The 18,793-nt window shown below is 34.8% G+C and overlaps 1 protein-coding gene and 1 long non-coding RNA gene across 2 annotated transcripts; both read left to right on the forward strand.

The window, feature by feature from the left end:
- Positions 1-92: 92 nt before the first annotated feature.
- LOC122498394 lies at positions 93-650 on the forward strand. The gene is made up of 2 exons (XR_006301225.1): positions 93-362; positions 586-650. It is a non-coding gene; the product is annotated as an uncharacterized LOC122498394 (long non-coding RNA).
- Positions 651-970: 320 nt separating this feature from the next.
- Positions 971-18,597, forward strand: LOC122498392 (neprilysin-3-like). The gene is made up of 18 exons (XM_043606090.1): positions 971-1,109; positions 14,321-14,370; positions 14,494-14,655; positions 14,754-14,837; positions 14,932-15,089; positions 15,239-15,403; positions 15,550-15,654; positions 15,713-15,851; positions 15,946-16,033; positions 16,206-16,299; positions 16,384-16,563; positions 16,638-16,747; positions 17,239-17,297; positions 17,372-17,423; positions 17,509-17,597; positions 17,726-17,811; positions 17,937-18,107; positions 18,206-18,597. The coding sequence occupies exons 1-18, from the start codon at positions 1,084-1,086 to the stop codon at positions 18,377-18,379; spliced, it is 1,992 nt and encodes a 663-aa protein (XP_043462025.1). The 5' UTR covers positions 971-1,083; the 3' UTR covers positions 18,380-18,597.
- The last annotated feature ends 196 nt before the right edge of the window (positions 18,598-18,793 follow it).

The following is an 18,793-nucleotide window of genomic DNA, read 5'->3' on the forward strand; positions in this document are numbered from 1 at the left end:
AACAATTTGTGATAAAATGTGCTTTTAATGTTCTAAAAAACATTTTCGAATCAATTTTTCTTTTCCATCGAAAGTTTTAAAATCGTAAAACTATTCTACATTCCAAATTTAACACATTTTATTATTTTTCACAAATTTTTAATTTTTTTGCGTAACCTTGAAGATGCTTTTTTCGAAACTGGTTTAATTGTAAGGCACAAAGGCAGTAACACAAGTGAGGGTCAAAGGTATCAAAATCATCTTTAGTGACCCTAAAGAAACCAAAATAAATATGTTCTGCTTGTTGAAATTGAGCTTTTAAGGTACTGCAGATACGATCAAATTCGAACATCCCAAAAGTTAATTGTCAATTTTTTTCACAGGTACCTATAGATCTCAAAAATCTAATTACGCCATTATGTTTAGATGTTTTAAAAATAAAAATGTATTGTATTGCCTATGGCAAAGATCTTAAAAAATTTGCTAAAAATGTGGTTTTTAACTATTTTAAACTCGTTTATTATTTATTTAATTTAAAAACGAAAACATGCGTCGCATTCAGCATAGTTTTGACTTTTTAGAAACCATTTTGTTTTTAATTTTCAGCCATTTTTGACATTTTTACTTCAATTTTTATCATGGCAAAGATCTTCACCATCGGTAGTTAAGGGGTAAAAGCTCATTCAAAAATTTAAAAAATCCCTTTCTGAGGGCGTTAAGTAGTCAAGGAAAATGTTTTATTATAATTTAAAATAATATAAAATTATTTTCTTAATTCTAGAAAAAAAAATTTCTATTCAAAATATGTAATAGAATATATTAAGTCTACAATATTTTTACGATTTTAAAACTTTCTTTTATTTAAAAAAAGAATATTTAGAACTGTTCTTTTCAATATGAAAAGCAAAATTTATCTCTAATTTTATAGATATATTTTTGTCAATATCTACAAATACAGTAAAAAAATAATAATTTCAACTGATGATAAAGCGAAGACATAAATATGAATACAAAACTTCAGTTCGTATTATAATATTGTTTTTCTTGTATTGTGCAATTAAAAAATATTTTTCCTGCTTTATAAAAGAAATAAAAGCAATAAAAATGCAAGTTTTTCTTCTTCCAATACTGTAAGTATATTTATTTTAAAATCTTACAATAATTTGTTTTTTTAACGACCATACTTTTGTTTGTTTGTTATATGTCCTCTTGCAAAGCAGGTAGCCAAACACTATATCACTGATTTAATTGGTTTTCATAGTTTCAGAGTTCACTTATAATGCACTATACATTTCCCTTGTATCTTTTTTATCGTCGAATAGAATATAGTTTTAACCCTTAAACCGCACCCTGGGTGTGCGACACCCATATTCTAGCATTTTACTCTAATATCTCGTTTAAAGTCGTAAAAGTTGAACATATGTCGCTATTGGACGACACATTTTGTACTTAACTTTATGTTCCGTGAGGGACATTAGTCTCCCAAGTGTCTTTGTGTATTTGATAACTTTATGAAATTAACAGCGAAAAATTTCTGGGTGGCTGATACCCAGTTTTCGGTTTAAGGTGATTTCAGTAGTTTTAAAAAACATTTTTTTTATATTAAGATTAAATAAATCATTATGAAACTTATTTTCCTTCAAAATAGATGTACTGAGCTACATAAGATAATTTTTCTGAACCATAATATCCTTTTCCAGCTTGGAGAACACAGTTTAAAGTCCCCGGGTGTCGCACACCCAGTGTGCGGTTTAAGGATGGATTCGGAAGTGTGCGGTTTAAGGGTTAAGGATATCGGGTAGGGAATTTAGAGTATCAGGAGGGATAGTCAGTTGACATCATCCAACCCCCGCCCGATAATATAAAGTTAAACATAAAACTGAAGTTTAAACAAAACAATAATAACATTTATATCAACTATAAACATTTATTTTCCCTTTGTATATATTTATTCTCCCTCATACTCTTTTCTTTCTTTTTAGGGTTTCGTGGACAAGGGCCGAAACCCTTATAGCGAGACTCTGGTGTCCGTCCGTAGTTGCCATGGCAACCGTTGATATGAAGATGGTTGCCATAACAACTGTTGCCATGGCAACCGTTGCTAAGGTAATGGTTGTCATGGGAACCATTGCTATGGTAATGGTTGCCATAACAACCGCTGCCATGGTAATGGTTTTCATAGCAACGCTTGTTATTGGAATCATTATGTGGAGTTTATGATTGATTTTATTATTTTTTTTTATTCAAATAATTATTTTACTACTACAAAAAAACTTTCCAATTTTAACTTTCAACTCAGTGTCTGAATTTAAGGCACATTCAGTTAAGGGGCCGTTCATATATTACGTAACGCTAATTTTTGAAAATTTTGACCCCCCAACCCCTATGTAACACACTGTTACATAGATTAGCGCTATAAACGCTTGCGTCAAGTAATAGGAAACCTGACCTTGTTTCCTATTTATCCAAGTGGCGAGTGCCGGGATAAGGCGATAAGTCCATCGACGATTTTCCTCACCATCCCATCTTTCGTGCCATCTGTCATCTCTTCTGAGGAATTTCTGTCTTTAGAAAGGAGATAGATTTCCTCCCTTTCTTTCGCCAAAAGATCTGCTGGCAGAACCCTTGCAAGGACCTGCACAGCACTCGTAGATACCGTTTTATACGCAGAGAAGATACGCGTTGTTATCGATCTCTGCGCCGACAGTATCTTTTTACAGATGGTCACACATCTTTTACTCCTCAGGGATGGGGCCCACGCTGGTGCTGAATAAAGCATTTTAGCATGGGCGATACTCGCCACCAGTTTTCTTTTTTGTTCATGGGGTCCGCCTACATTTGGCATTAACCGTAAAGGATTAGCGGCACACTCGATCGCCTTATTTGACGCCGTAGCCAGCCAGCTATTTGCTAGTCGCAGACATTCGTTCACCAATGTCCCAAGAGCCTCCTCGCTTTCGGCAGTGCGCAGTGCACACGAACAACGCGTCGTCCGCAAAGCCGATGATCACCGCACCTTCAGGCAGATCCATCCGCAGAAATCATCTATACATTCCATACAAATGGCCCCACGCTGCATCTCTTCCTTGAGAGTGCAGGTGTCTCCCTCATATATAACTCACCTGTCGCTAAGATAATTATCCATTATCCGCAACCAGTAGGGCGGCAGGTTCGCTAATTTATTTTTTAAGAAAATTGCAATTGTGTTTCATTTGACAGCCAGCCATCTTTATTTACTTTTGCTCCTCGCTTCAACGCTTCTAGCGGACATTCGTGAAGCTCTGGTTTTTTCTCTGTCTCTCTCTTGCAAACAATATTCGCCTGCCCCGACATTTGATGCATGAAAATGTCAAAGAAAATGTGAAAGATAAATTAATATTATATTTTCAAAAGAATATTTCTGGTGGTACAAAATTAATTTTATGGTTCTAAAATTCTAAACGATCTAATGAACACAATTTAATTATTTCTTTAAAATATTAAAATTTTATTATAACGTTTTGGCACGTATTAAAAAAAAAATAAAAATTTTTCTAATTATTTTATTTTTGTTTTAAATGTTTATTAAAATAAGTTTTGAAAATAATTATATCAGCAAAAGATTTCGTTCATTTCAATATTCAGAGCTTGTGGATAATAAATTTATAAAGTATAATGTTGATAATTTTTTTTCTCATTTTATATTGCGATAACAATTACTCGTTAAATTGTCATTGAACTCGAAATTTTCTTATTTACCGACAGTGATGTTTTTACCGACAGAGAATTCTTTTTCTTCCGCTGTAATAGAGGTTGGGTATGAAAATCAACCAAAGCACAAATGCTTGACTTTCTGCTGCGAAATCGCAGAGGGAAGTACGTACTTTCGACCGAGGTATAAAGAAAAATTAATTTTAGGATCTCCTTACTTGTCCCATCGATTCCAGGCGCCTTAACTGTTTTCAATCTTTTGCATGCGCTTTTCAATTCACTAAGTGTGAAAAGTTCTTCCTCTTTGACTTTGCAGGAACTCCAGTCCCTTCTAAGGTATGGTTCTGCAGGAGGAAACAAAGACTTTATTATCTGTCTAACCCAATCGGGATTGTCCAAGCCGGGGGTCTTTTGCCTCGTCACTTATTTCTTAGTAACGATTTTAAAACAGGGGCGGATCCAGACAAGGTTCTTGGGGGGGCCATCTGCTAGACGTTAGCTTGATGACCTTATATGAATGGAATTTTTATTAAAAAAATTCCAGGAAGTTTGAATTCTCGGGAAGGGCCATGTCACAATGGCCCCCCTTAGATCCGCGCCTGTTTTAAAAGCTAGACCCCATGGGTCATTATCGACTTCCTCGATTAGGTCCTTCCAGCTACGGCTTCGCGACTTGCGGATCTCTTTTTTGAGGTTCTTTTTTGCCTCCATGAAAGCCTCTTTCAGCAAGGGATCTCCCTTAGATCGGGTATATGTCCTTTTTGTTTTAAGGCATTCCTTTCTCAAGGAGGCCAACTCCTCTGACCACCAGTGCAAGGATTTTTTCATAGGAATGGCGCCTTTGCGACGTGGCATTGACGCATTGCAAACGGTGACTATCATGTTCCTCACCGCTCGCACCTCCATATCCATACTACTTGGCCTCTTTACCCAGCCCAAGTCCTCAATTAAGAGAACTTCTCTTAGGGACCGGCAAAACCTCTCCTTGTCGAGTCTCTTAATATTCCACGAGGAGGTTCTGCGACTGGGAACTTCCTGTCTTTTTCCTCCTCGTGTGTCTCCTATCAAGACTGAGAACTCAATGTACTGGTGGTCACTTGCGGTATATTCCTCAGAGACCCGCCAGTCGCTTATGCGGCTCAATATTAAAGACGATGCGATCGTTAGATCTATAATCGATCCGATCGCACCTCTTCTAAACGTCCATGTTTTTCCTCGGTTTACCACTAATAAGTGGTTCCTATTAGTTCATGTAGTTCTTGTAGCAAAATTTTGTCGAACAGTACTCTCTCCCTTATTATTTAATATTTATCTGAGATTCATCTCTGCAATGTATGCGGATGATCTTACGATTTATACTAGATATACTTCTATTACTGATGCACTGAAGAATTTGAAGGAATCGATTGAGATATTATCTGAATGATTCAGATAATATCTCAATCGATTCCTTCAAATTCTTCTTCTGAATCATTCAGATAATATCTCAATCGATTCCTTCAAATTCTTCAGTGCATCAGTAATAGAAGTATATCTAGTATAAATCATAAGATCATCCGCATACATTGCAGAGATGAATCTCAGATAAATATTAAATAATAAGGGAGAGAGTACTGTTCGACAAAATTTTGCTACAAGAATAAACGAAAGTGATTCTTACAGGATTTTCGACGTAGATTACGAATCTGTAAGTGAAATTGTCCCATCACGTCTCAATTTTGAGAAAAAACGGGGTAAAAGTTTCAAAAAATGGCTTTTATGGCACTTTTTGAAGAACAATAAAAAAATAACGCGACGTGATAAAAAGCTCAAATATGGCTTAAATGAGAGCTCAAACCCTCTACTTTAACATCCAAAAGCAAAAAAACATGTAGAAATAACTCAAAATTGTTGGGAACAACTTTTTACCGCATGCGCGTAAAACAGCTATTATTTTGGCGATATTTTAGCGATTTTAGCGAAAAGTTGTTCCCCACAATTTTGGATTATTTCTACATGGTTTTTTGCTTTTGGATGTTAAAGTTTAGGGTTTGAGGTCTCATTTAAGCCATATTTGAGCTTTTTATCACGTCGCGTTCTTTTTTTATTGTTCTTCAAAAAGTGCCATAAAAGCCATTTTTTGGCACTTTGATCCCGTTTTTCTCAAAATTGAGACGTGATGGGACAACTTCACTTACAGATTCGTAATCTACGTCGAAAATCCTGTAAGAATCACTTGTAGCAAGAAAAAACCTTAATTTTGTCGACCAGTGTTATTAAAGGCACCCTCTATATCAATTGCCAAAGCCAATGTACCTTGTTTTCTGATAAAAACCCTGTGTGATATCGGTAGTGACTGCTGCAACACAGTCTAATACAGAGCGACCCTTTCGAAATCCGTATTGTGAGGAGGGAACCCAGTCCTCAGACTACTTTTGTTTTCAAAAACATGCCAAAATTTGGCATTTTTGACTAAATCTTTCGCAATTTTTGCTCTAACTTTGTCTTTAATTTAATTTTGCAAAGCGATAAAAAAAATCTTTTTGCACTTTTTTGACAATTTTTTACACTTTAAATGATTCGATTGTGATATTTCATTTGGTGCGGATGGTGATTTAGGACTTCTTGCAGAAAAAAGAGGAAATAAATTTTTGCTAATCCTTGATTGGTTTAAAGAATGTACTGTGTATTTATCAGTTGATGAAATTGGTGATCTCGCTGCGAGAGGAGTGTTCGATCACCTTCCACTCTCTATAATACTCTTTGGTTTACGTGACCTTGGATATCATAGACGTCTCATCAATGCTTCGGCATTGCTATAACGTCTATGAAACTGTTAAGGAAATGATCGAGGGAACTGCAGAGTAAAACAAAAGGGATTTGCGATATAAAAGAACACTGGATTGTATTATAATAAGTAACTGATACAAAATATGCTTAGCTACGCAGGGCGAGAACAAGAAACGGTTTGGTTGTTCCTTAGAACGAGTATATAGAAAAGTCTGAGACGCCCTCAGGGGACAATAATTTAGGTTATTGGATCATAACACGCAGGTTATTTAAATAACACTTTTTAACACTCCCCCTTGATACAACCCCTGAGTTTACACATCACACTTTGACATTCCCATAGACTGAATACACTGCTCATGTTTGGGTTTCGATAGAGCCTTCGTTAGCTCGTCCGCTATCATTTTGTTTGATTCGATGTGGTTTAGTTTCACTTCACCTGATGCTACCACTTCTCTCACGAAGTGGTGACGAATGTCGATATGTTTTGTCCTTCCGTGGTGAACAGGGTTGTTCGACAATTTCTGCACACTCATGTTGTTGACGAAGAGAGTTATTGAATTAACGTCATTCAGCCCGAGTTCTATGAGAAAACGACGAAGGTGAACGACTTCCTTGGCCGCCTCCGTCATGGCCATATACTATGCCTCCGTTGTTGACAGTGCGATCGTGCGTTGCTTTCGAGAGTCCCAGACTATTGCACCGCCGCTCAAGATGAAGGCAAATCCCGTGAATGAGCGCCTGTCATGAGTAGATCCTGCCCAATCTGCGTCGACGTAGCCAGCAAGAACACTTCTTTCATGTGTGTAGAGGATTCCTAGATCACTCGTGCCCTTAAGATACCGGAGTACCCTTTTGGCAGCGTTCCAATGTGTTCTGTTGAAGCAGTCATTGAAATGACCTAAAACACTCGCGGCATAAGAAATATCTGGGCGTGTCGATATCGATAAGTACAAAATACACCCCACAAGTTCCCGATAAGGAGGTTTCTCACCGTCTGAATCTTCCCACGCGTTGCCCTTGACAAGTTTCGTTCCTATGTCCAGGGGTGTGGATACTGCGTTACAGTCTGTCATTCCGAAACGTTGTAGAATTTACAGAATGTACCGCTTGTGATTAACCAGTATACCCTTCTCGTTCATGAAAAAATCCATTCTGTGGCAGCGTTTAAGATTTCCGACATCTCTCACTTCAAATATTTCGGAAAGTCTCTTTCCCAATGATGAAATTTTGCTGTTGTCTTGACAAATGATCAAAATATCGTCGACGTATACGACGATTATGATCAAGTTTTTATCCTCTCTAATTCGGTATACACAAGGATCCGACTTCGTTGGCCTTGCTCCCAACTTGTGAGTTCATCATCCAGGCGCTTGTGCCAGATTCGACCAGCCTGTTTCAAGCCATAAAAAGCTCATCAACACTTTTTCGTCGAGTTTGCCGTTAAGAAATGCTGCTGTGATAACATTTTGTGAAATGATCATCTTCTGTTAAGCGGCGAAAGCAATCACCGTCCTTATTGAACTTAACCGTTTAATATCTCGTCGACAGTAGTTACCTTTCGAATTTTTATTTTCGTGTTTTCTGATAATTATCGCGTTTTGTACAGATCTCCGACTAGTTTCTTTTCGCGCGTCCGATTCTTCTGCTATTTTAACGCGAAGTATGTCGACCGTCGGCAATTCGTCGCGAGACGACATCGCGCATCGAAAGTTCTCGTAACTTTCCGTTAAACTCCGTAGCAGTATGACTAACAAATCTCCCTTTATTTGAATTATCAGTTCTGACAACTTGTCGACTGTGTCTGAAAAGGACTGGCATGATGTTCTCGAACATCATCGCCGTTTTGCATTTTTAGGGACATCAACTTGTTCAAATGAGCTGCCCTTGGATTCAAAGACACTATCCAATTTTGTCCAAATATCCTTCGCCGATGTACAGTCTTTTACGTGTTTGATCTCGGAAGGGCTAATGGACAGAATTATATCGGTGTGCGCCTTTAGATCGGCTTGTGTCCACCTATTCGCGGCTTCTTACGTCTCTGGTCGATCTGCAATCACCTCGGGTTTGACTGCGTCACCGCTAATGTAGCTTCACGCATCATTCTTTATCAATACCGTACGTACTTGGACCTTCCAAGTGTCATAATTGTCCTTCCGAAGAAGGTCAAATCTCGCACTGGAAGCGTTGTTCATTTTCGTAACGAAATTACTGAAAACTTTCACAAGGGGATGCTAACCTCAAAATTCTCACCGACGCGAGAGAATTAATTTCAGCCGCATCACGCTACACTACTTTACTTCCCTGGGCCCATAATCTGTTAAGGAAATCATCGAGAGGAACTGCAGAGTAAAACAAAAGGGATTTGCGATATAAAAGAACACTGGATTGTATTATAAGTAACTGATAAAAAGTATGCTTAGCCACGCAGGGCGAGAACAAGAAATGGTTTTTTTGTTCCTTAGAACGAGTCTATAGAAAAGTCTAAGACGCCCTCTGGGGACAATACTTTAGGTTGGATCATAACACGCGGGTTATTCAAATAACACTTTTTTATAGTAACTAACGGAGGCGGTTTAGTGTCCATCTTGGCCAGGTGGTAGTACCCTGTTTAGGCTCGCTCGTTCCGGCTCGTTTCGGCTTAATCCCTCTCTGGTACCGATCGTCAAGCTTATGGCGTGGGGTCGATAGCTGGTGGCCCGTGGATGCTATTAATAATAATCAGGACAGGGACACTTGTATTAAGCTGCAAGAGGAGAAGGCGGCTTGCATTGAAAAGATCGAAGAACAAGAACGCAAGATGCTGGAGTCCTGCAAGGTACAGACGAACGTCAATATGTCGATCAAAAACGGTCTGAAGAGCCTGACAGAAATTGCACAAGGAGCATGAAGCCACGAAGGAGCAGGATGCGCGCTTCTACCACGGTATGTTCATTTCGGAAGAGATGCGTGAGGATCGGAAGAGAAGACGAGAGCGATTCCAAGCGAAGGTCATTAGAAATGTCGTGCGGGAGTGTTCTAAGAAAAGAAAGAAAAGTGAAAGTAGTCCAGAGTTGACAAAGGACGTGAAGAAAAAGAAGAAAGTGCCTTCTACGACACCAAAGCCAAAACCAGATCATGGTAGTAGGGCGAGGTTAGCGACTGGAGGATCAACAATGATCAGGGTGGCGGAAAGAAGATCATTTCGTCGCTTGGGGGCAGCAACATGCCGACTCAGCTAAACGGTGAAAAAGATGCCGTTTCGAAAAGAAAAGGGATAAACATGCCATTTCACGAAGCTTGTGGAAACTATGCCTCGCCGCGAAAGCGTTGATAAACATACCTTCTCCAAACGAACGGTGAAGAACATGCCTTTTCAACCGTTAATATTATATTAAAAAGGCTGAAAAGGTATGTTCTTCACCGTTCGTTTGGAGAAGGTATGTTTCTCAGCGCTTTCGCGGCGAGGCATAGTTTCCACAGGTTTCGTGAAATGGCATGTTTTTCACTTTTCTTTTGAAACGGCATCTTTTTCACCGTTTAGCTAAGTCGGCATGTTGCTGCCCCCAAGCGACGATTTTGCCGAGATTCTGGGATAGGTCCGCAAGGAGGTGAACTCAGAGGCAAGTCAGACAAGAGTAGTTGGAGCAAGACCAACCAAGAAGGGAGACCTCCTCTTTAGAATAGGAGGCTCCTCAGACAAGAACGGGTTTACTGAGAAAGTGAAAAGGGAGGTGGGTGACATGGGTATGGTGCAGAATGCGGACCGAAAGGTTACTCTGGAGATCCGCGACCTGGATTGCCTTAGCCAAGAGGACGAGGTACAGGGGGTCGATTACGTAATTTCACTTTTACATTTACAGATTTTCACTTTCACAGTCACAGATTTTTACTTTCAATTTCACTTTTACTTTTACTTTCACAGATTTTCACTTTTACTTTCACTTTCACAGATTTTCACTTTCACTTTCACATTTACAGATTTTTACTTTCACAATCACAGATTTTCGCTTTCACTTTCAATTTCACTTTTACTTTTACATTCACAGATTTTCACTTTTACTTTCACTTTCAAAGATTTTCACTTTTACTTTCACATTCACAAATTTTTACTTTACTTTCCCTTTCACTGTCATAGATTTTCACTATCACTTTTATAGATTTTTACTTTCACGTTAACTTTCAAAGGAGCGTTCACAAATGATGTCACGTTTTTGGGGGTAGGGGGGGCCTCTACTAAACGAGACACAATACATTTTTACAAGTAAAGTAGCATGAAATTGCGTGACAGGGGTGAGGAGAGGGTCTAAAATCCCGAAAAATTGCGTGACATCATTTGTGAACGCTCCCCAACAGATATTTTCACTTTCACAGATTTTCATTTTCACATTCACTCTGACACATTTCTATTTTTAGTTTTATTTTGACAGACTTTTTTTTTAATTTTATTGGCATATTAAGGGGTTATATTACCCAGGCGCACTGAAAAATGAACTTTTTTGGTGAATTTTTTTTTGAAGCTATTCTATGAATCAAAATAAAATTCTGCGGCTTTATCATATGGCTCATTTTATTTAAAAGGTAAAATATAGTCTGCAGGATAGTTAAAATGTGAATTTTCGATTTTGTATTTGTAATTTGTAATTTGTTATTGTACATTGCGGCTTAATTACATTTCCAACGCATAGTGACCCCACTCGGGTCAAAGTTCAGTAACCTAGGGCCTGTTCGGTTAAATTTGATTGGTTAACTAAAATAGCTCGGCTCCAGATTGGTCTGGAAGACGACCTACATTTTTCTAAACATCCGTATTGGATACTCACTACTTCGCACCCTTTTTCCGCGAGTGGGAACTATTGCATAAAAGCTGGAAAGCCCTCTTCCGAATTGTCATTTTCTTCCGTTCTCTTACCGAAGTCACCAAAGATTTGTCCCATCAGGCAGATGCCCTTTTATATTATTTTGTAACTATACCAAAGACATAGTCTGTTCAACTATTCGTGCCGTCGTGTTCCGTATTTAGCAGAAATCTTTGTATATCAAGATACAAAAACAATCAGGGTCTTGATGTAAAGCTTTTAGGTTCGAATACGGTTTTCGATTATTATGGATCGTTTTAATCCCGTTTCTAACTCATTTTAGAACGTTATGCCTTTTAAATACAACATTTAAAAGTAATATTAAGTAATTGTGCGAATACACGCCGATACAACAACTGTAAGTATTGGGTAAATTTAACCATTGTATACCTACCTTTACAGTTAACCTATTCTAATAATAAAAATTCTATAACTCTAAATCTATATTTTTCTTCTATCCTTAATTGAGAATAACGTCATAACAGACACTAAAGAGCTGAGGCAATAATAAACTCACAAATAAATAATTTTTGCAAGACTTACCATCTTGCGAGAAAATTGCTAGCGACTTCCGAAAGTACATCGCTCGTTCTTATACCACGGTTACTATTATTTTAATTAGAAACGTAACAAAAGTGAAAGGCAAAGTAAAGTGAAAATTTGTGAATGTGAAAGTAAAAGTGAAAATCTGTGAAAGTGAAAATAAAAGTGAAAATCTGTGAATGTGAAAGTAGGGGAGAGTGGGGCAAAATGGGGTACCTTTTTGAAATTGGCTGTTTACAGAGAACCAAACGAATAAATCGATTCAGCTATGCTTCAGAATTCTTCTTTGTACACTTAGCTTTGAGGAAATTATGATAATAGCAGAGAAAAAAATTTTTGAAAGAACTTATATCGTATTTTCTAAGAAAGTGCTAAAATCCCATTTTGCCCCACCCGTGGGGCAAAATGGGGTGGCATCAAATAACTATACAAAACATTGAGTATTTTTTCAAAATTCATTAAATTCTTGTTGTATGAGATTATAAATACGAACAAAAAGTAGGATTCTTTATTACTATGAAAAAACAAGTAATATTTATTAGAATTTAACAAAAAAAACATGGATATTGCAAAATATCGATATATCGATAATGAAACATCGATAGTATAAATTCCTCGAAGCAAAAATATCGATTCTTCTGCAGGAAACCTTTAAATATGAATAATATAATGTTTTTAAATAGTTTTAATGAAACGGCGTAGCTTCCGGCATGCCCCACACTTAGGTACCCCATTCTGCCCCACACTGCATATTAAAACAAAATGCAATGTTTACAAGTTATTGTAAACAATTAAACAATCTATTCTATTGGAAAATACTTTAGAATAAGTACTGAAAAAGATCCCACACTTGCCAAATTAAATGCATTATCCCAAAAAGTTTGGAGAGCACTTTAATTTTGAAAAAAATCCATATTTTTTTTGCTTAAAACTTAAAAGTTGTATAACTTTCAAAAAAAAATTTTCTTTGGAGTGTCTTCATAATTAATAACAGTTTCTTATCAACATGAATGATATATGTCGAGGGAAAAAAAATTAAAAGTACCTATCATGGAAAAACAGAGGTACCCCATTTGACCCGCCTACCCCATTTTGCCCCACTCTCCCCTAAAAGTGAAAATCTGTGAAAGTGAAATTAAAAGTGAAAATCTATGAATGTGAAAGTGAAAGTAAAAGTGAAAATCTGTGAATATGAAAGTGAAAGTAAAAATCTGTAACTGAAAGTGAATGTAAGAGTGAAAGTGAAAATCTGTGAATGTGAAAGTAAAAGTGAAAGTGAAATTGAAAGTTAAAGTAAAAGTGAAACTACGTAATCGACCCCGAGGCACTATCAGGTATCATGAAGGAACCGTCAGGAAGCAGAAAGGTGAGGGTCCTTGAGCCTAACAATCGGGGGATAAAACTCGCAGTTGTTGTCACCGATCAGGATCAGGCTGAGAAGCTGGAGGTGCTCGTTACGCATAAAGGTTGGTCATGCACGATTAGAAGGAAGTATATGATAGTGAGGTGTCACCGATGCCTCGGCTGTAGTCACCTAGCAAGAGAATGCAACACGACGGATAGATCAACTGCGTGCTTTAGGTGCGGAGAAGTCGAACACAAGGTCGTGGATTGTAAGAGGAAAGATACTAGCTTCTTGTGCAAGAAGAAGTTCCTAGAAACAAAAGACGTTCATCACGTTGCGGGAAGTGGAACTTGCAGGGTCTTCCGAACCGCCCTAGAGGAGGCGAAGAAGACTTTTGCAAGGTCCAAAAGTAGGAAAAAAGCATAATTTTAATTTCACACTTTAAATTCTGTGTCTTTAATCAACTTTTAACTTATATGTTCTGCTTAATTTAACTTATTCTGTAATTTTTATTTGTCCTTTTACAATTTTATCTTTTGACCTTCATATATATGTTTATTTAATTTATTTTTTTTATGTCCAATTACAAGTTTATCTTTTGACTTTTCACAATGTTATATTTTAAAAATTGGTTCTTTATTCTGTTGGTTGGTTGGTTGGAAATAGTTTTAATTTTAACTATTGACGCAGGAGATCCGCAGGGCAAGAACAAAGTCGCACCAGCGACAGAGCTGGAGCGCCGCCCTCAAAGGCTAAAGTCTTACGACAGTAATTTGCCAGCTTGTTAAGCTTATTACTTTATTTATTTTATATTGTTTTATTTTTTATTTTACAAACCCCACATAACCATGGAGTGCGGATTCCAAGATATCTGTATGCAGATTTTACAAAAATCCATAAGCAAAAAAAAACTTGTCACATCAACATCTGCGCATTAGTGACGTGTCACATTTACACATGCGCAGTAGTGCTATATATTTATTGTATATACAAATATAATATTTATAAAATTATATTTATATAAAAAGGTTTGAATTTAGTTACAAAACTTAATAAAAGACAAATTAGGAGAACTGTATAAATAAACATTAAGTTTTATGCAAATTAACAATAAATAAACATTACATTTATAATAAAATGAAATTAATATTTCCAGATCTATATTTACAGTAGTTTATTGTCAAGAAATGGATTTAGACCAACTTTGTAAGTATACAAGCATGTTTGGAAAAAAGTTGCCAGTATAGGGACAAAAATTTCACTTTGATATTCATTTACAAAAATGAACTACGTTTGATTTCTAACCTAATTAGTACATTTTACTTATAGCTAATTTGCTCTATAGTGGAATGGATTACACTGTGGATCCATGTGACAATTTCTATGATTTTGTCTGTGGTAAATGGGTTAGAAACAATCCCAGGGTTAGGTACATTAATTATTGGGACATCTCGGCAATGAACAAAGTAAATTTGATTCATAGAATCAGAGGTAAACTTAAACTGCAAAGATATAAGAAAATTTCGCATATGCGTTCATAGTTTTTTGCAATAACTTAATTATTGTACGAATTGTTTTTCATTTTTAAGATATTTTAGAAAGGAATGATATTAGCAGAGATAACACTAAACTCTATATGGAAAAGAAATACTATGATTCGTGCATTGATAATGGTAGATACAAATAAAATTATTTTGTTAATCATTAACCTGCAATATTGTGATATGTAAAATAGTCAATTTTAAAAACTAAACAATTTATTTGCAGATTATTCAGTAGTATACGGAAAAGAAATTTTTGCAAATATAATGTCACAAACTAACTGGGAAGGAAAAACCTGGCAAGATGTGGATGAATATTATGCTAAAAAAATTGGTGAAGTTTTTCTTTTTCATGTTGTACTCGACAAAGAAATGAGATTGAATGCAAGTCTAAAATTTAGTTATTTAAAAAAAATTTTAAAATGCTCTTAAAATATTTTACACGTTTCATAGTTATTTTAAGTTACGATATTTATAATTATTTGTCTTTTTTAAATTAAAAGTCGTTAATATAACAAGAAAATTTTACGTAGATTTTAAAACCACACAAATTAAGGACAAACTTAGTACCATATGATGATAGACAGTTTCCAAGTAATAATATAAATTACTTCTTGAAACATCATGGCAAAATTACAGAAGAAACTTTAAATGAACATAACCAATCACTTCTAGAGTTTGTCAGAAATATAAATGAGGTATATTAAAAACGTTAAATCAGGTTATTGAATAAAATTTTTAATTTATATTTTATTTTACAAAGGGGGGTTAAAATATTTTTACTGCTGTTATTAGTAATATAGAATCCATTATTCTGAAATTTTTTTAAGTAAATTGTTTGCAGCTCGTTCATAATGAGGAATCAGAAACAGATATGTATTTTTATACTGTTGAAAAATTACAAGAATTCTATGATACCAATTGCTCTTCGCTAAACGATAATTCAAAGGTAAATAAATATTTTATGAAATTGATATCCATATATTTATGCTATCATTCATTTTTAGATAAATTGGCATAGAATTCTTCAACTGCTTGCTGAGAGAACGGAAAATTTTATAGAACCATCATTCAAAATTACAATTGATGCTAACTATATTCTTCAATTGTGTCGAATCTTAAGTAATACACCACCCTCGACAATTGGTAAATTTTATTATTTTTCAAAAACAGTTATTTGCAACAAAACTTATCAACATTTTATGATGCCCTTCAATTATTTATACTATTTACTTTGCAGTACTATACATGCAATTCAATTTTGAATTTACTCCCGAGATATATTATTCTCTTAACACAGTGGAAGGTGTTAATAGTTCTCCTGAAAGGTACCCGATAGTTCTAACATTTAACTTAATAGCGTATCCTTTATTTCCTTATAGTTATGTCTATAATACTCATACATTTACAAATATTCTTTAAAAAATTTTTTTTATTATTCTTGCGATTATAGTACAATTTATTTTATAAGAAGTTTTTAAAAGAAAATGCATTCAACAGTAGGTCGTATTATTGTATAAACAATATACCAGTGACACTTGGGTTCAGTGATGTAATAATGAATAATCAGGAATTTGCTGGAAGAAAGAAATTTGTAAGACAATTTTAGTTTTGTTTGTTTTTTAAACAAAAAACTACTTTTACTGTACTTATTCTTATAATTTCTTTATTTTACCAGGTCAGGAAGATCATTAATCATTTAAAGCCCATATTAAGAGAAAAAATTGGTAATAGTTGGATTGACCAAGATGCGAATAATGACGCTCTAAATAGAATATCAGAGATAAAATTACTTGTTTTGGCACTTAATTATGTGTTAAGCGAATTTATGTCAGAGAAGACAGTAGTTTCATATAAAGTAAAGAAATATTCTTATTATATAACAAATGTGATATCTATTAACTGATAAAATTATTGTAATCTTTTTTTCAGTTCAGAATGGGTACAATTGCTTTCCAGAATTTGATTAACTTTAAAAAGGCTCAAACTGTATATAAATTTCAATTGGCTCTGGGGGAACAGAAAAAGAGCAAAAATAATAGGTAATTAAATGTATAATATATTTCTAGGAATACTCCTCTAAGTGTTTAACATACAGTGGTAAAATTTTCAATGATACTTCTTAAGACGCGAACGGCTTTTATACACTTATAAGAGTAGAGCGTGATTGGTCGCTAGGAGATTGAGTGGGGGGGTGCGGAGACGCTTGCTAGTAGTGCCACGCTCCCTTCTCTTTCTGGTAGCAGCCAATCAGGCGCCAATTTCATAGAAATATAAAAGACGACCACCCGTCTTAGCGTGTGCCACTTTCTTTTCTGCTGCCTTTGAGGGAACTTGTAATTTTAACATTAATTTCGACTATTTTTGTTCATTTTCAAAGTAATATTAGTTCTTATTACAGCAAAGTGAATATATTTCCACATGATTGTGTAAATTATATTAATATACCTACTTATATTTTGTATTATTTTTACTGATGTTATTTACATTTACAGTCAAGAATTACATAATTTTATTTATAAAAATCTTTTAGAAGGAGCAAAAGAGCAATGGAATTACACGCGTTTCTTGATGAAGAAGCAAATTTGTTTAGTAAGTACAATCAGTGAAATTTCCTATAAAGCTATCTCATGTAGGTAAAACACAATAATCAATTACTATTTTAGTGATGTCACCTGCACTTTTATTTGCTCCTTTTTATCATCAGCGAGCGCCAACGTAAGTTCTATTATAGTGTTTAACAAACAAATTACAATTAAATTATAATTCAATTAATATTATATATATTTTAATATTTCAACAGCGCCTATAATTTTGGAAGAATGGGAGGATTAGTCGGACATGAAATGTCACACTCATTTGATATTAATTATCTTTCTGTCAAATATGAATGTAATTATATTACAATTTATATATAATTTTATGCTGCTAATAAAAATGTAGAACTACAATTTTACCTACTGTTTGTAATGTAAACATTTAGTTCCTTTTCATAAGTTAATAACTAATTGATATTTCAGCTTCTTGGGAAACAGAGAATCCAGACATGGCAATATTATTTAACGAAAGGAAAACTTGTCTAATAAATCATTATAATAATTTAAATGTAATTACTAAAATATAAATTGCTTTTAAAAACACTGTATTTAGTAATATTTAAATTTTTATGCTCATGATTAAAACATTTTTTATAATAACTGCTATAATGTAATTTATAACTATTTCGTGTAGGCGGAAGGTACGAAAACTTTGAATGAAAATTATGCTGATATACAAGGATTAAAATTGGCATTTCAAGCTATGAGGCAAATGATTGACGCTAATGAATCTTTGGGACTGGAGACACTACCAGGTTTCGAAAGATTCAATGCAGACCAATTATTCTTCATTTCCTTTGCAAATGTATGTACTAGTTTCTTTTACATTCCTCTAAACTATAAAATCAGAATTTCTGATTAATATTGACATAACATGTAATATCTTCTTTTATAATTCGACAGCATTATTGTGAATTGCCTGTAATAAATAATGATGAGGATCATGCACCGTTTGTTATAAGAACTATTGGCACTTTACAAAATATGAGGGAATTTTCAGAAGCATTTAATTGTAGAATAGGTCAGCCTATGAATCCAATAAACAAATGTGACTTCTGGGAGGTTGAAAATCCATAGTCTGCAGATTATGATTTGCTTATAATCAGTATGATATATAATTATTTCTAGTAATTACGAATATATTTTAAAATAACGGAATGTTTAAAAGATAACTATCTAGGTTATTTTGATTATGTTAAAAACTATAACTATTCAGCAAATATTTTACTGACTTTAATTGAAATATTTTACGCAATGTTAAAAAATAATTAACAATAAAAAACTTTCAATATTGATTCCAATGTAGTTCTTCATTTTTAAAAGTAAACATATGTCTGTCTTGGTAAGTTTCTAAATGATTATCAGCATCAAAGAGTATTTTACTCGTTCAAAGTGAAGAAAATGTTCTACATAAATTAAAACAGTAGTGGTAAAATTAATTTCTCAAATTAAAGCGATTTTTTTTGGAAAGAAGATATAGAAGGAGTTTAC

The sequence above is a fragment of the Leptopilina heterotoma genome, unplaced genomic scaffold, assembly GCF_015476425.1.
Source record: "Leptopilina heterotoma isolate Lh14 unplaced genomic scaffold, ASM1547642v1 Lhet_15, whole genome shotgun sequence".
Lineage (NCBI taxonomy): Eukaryota > Metazoa > Arthropoda > Insecta > Hymenoptera > Figitidae > Leptopilina > Leptopilina heterotoma.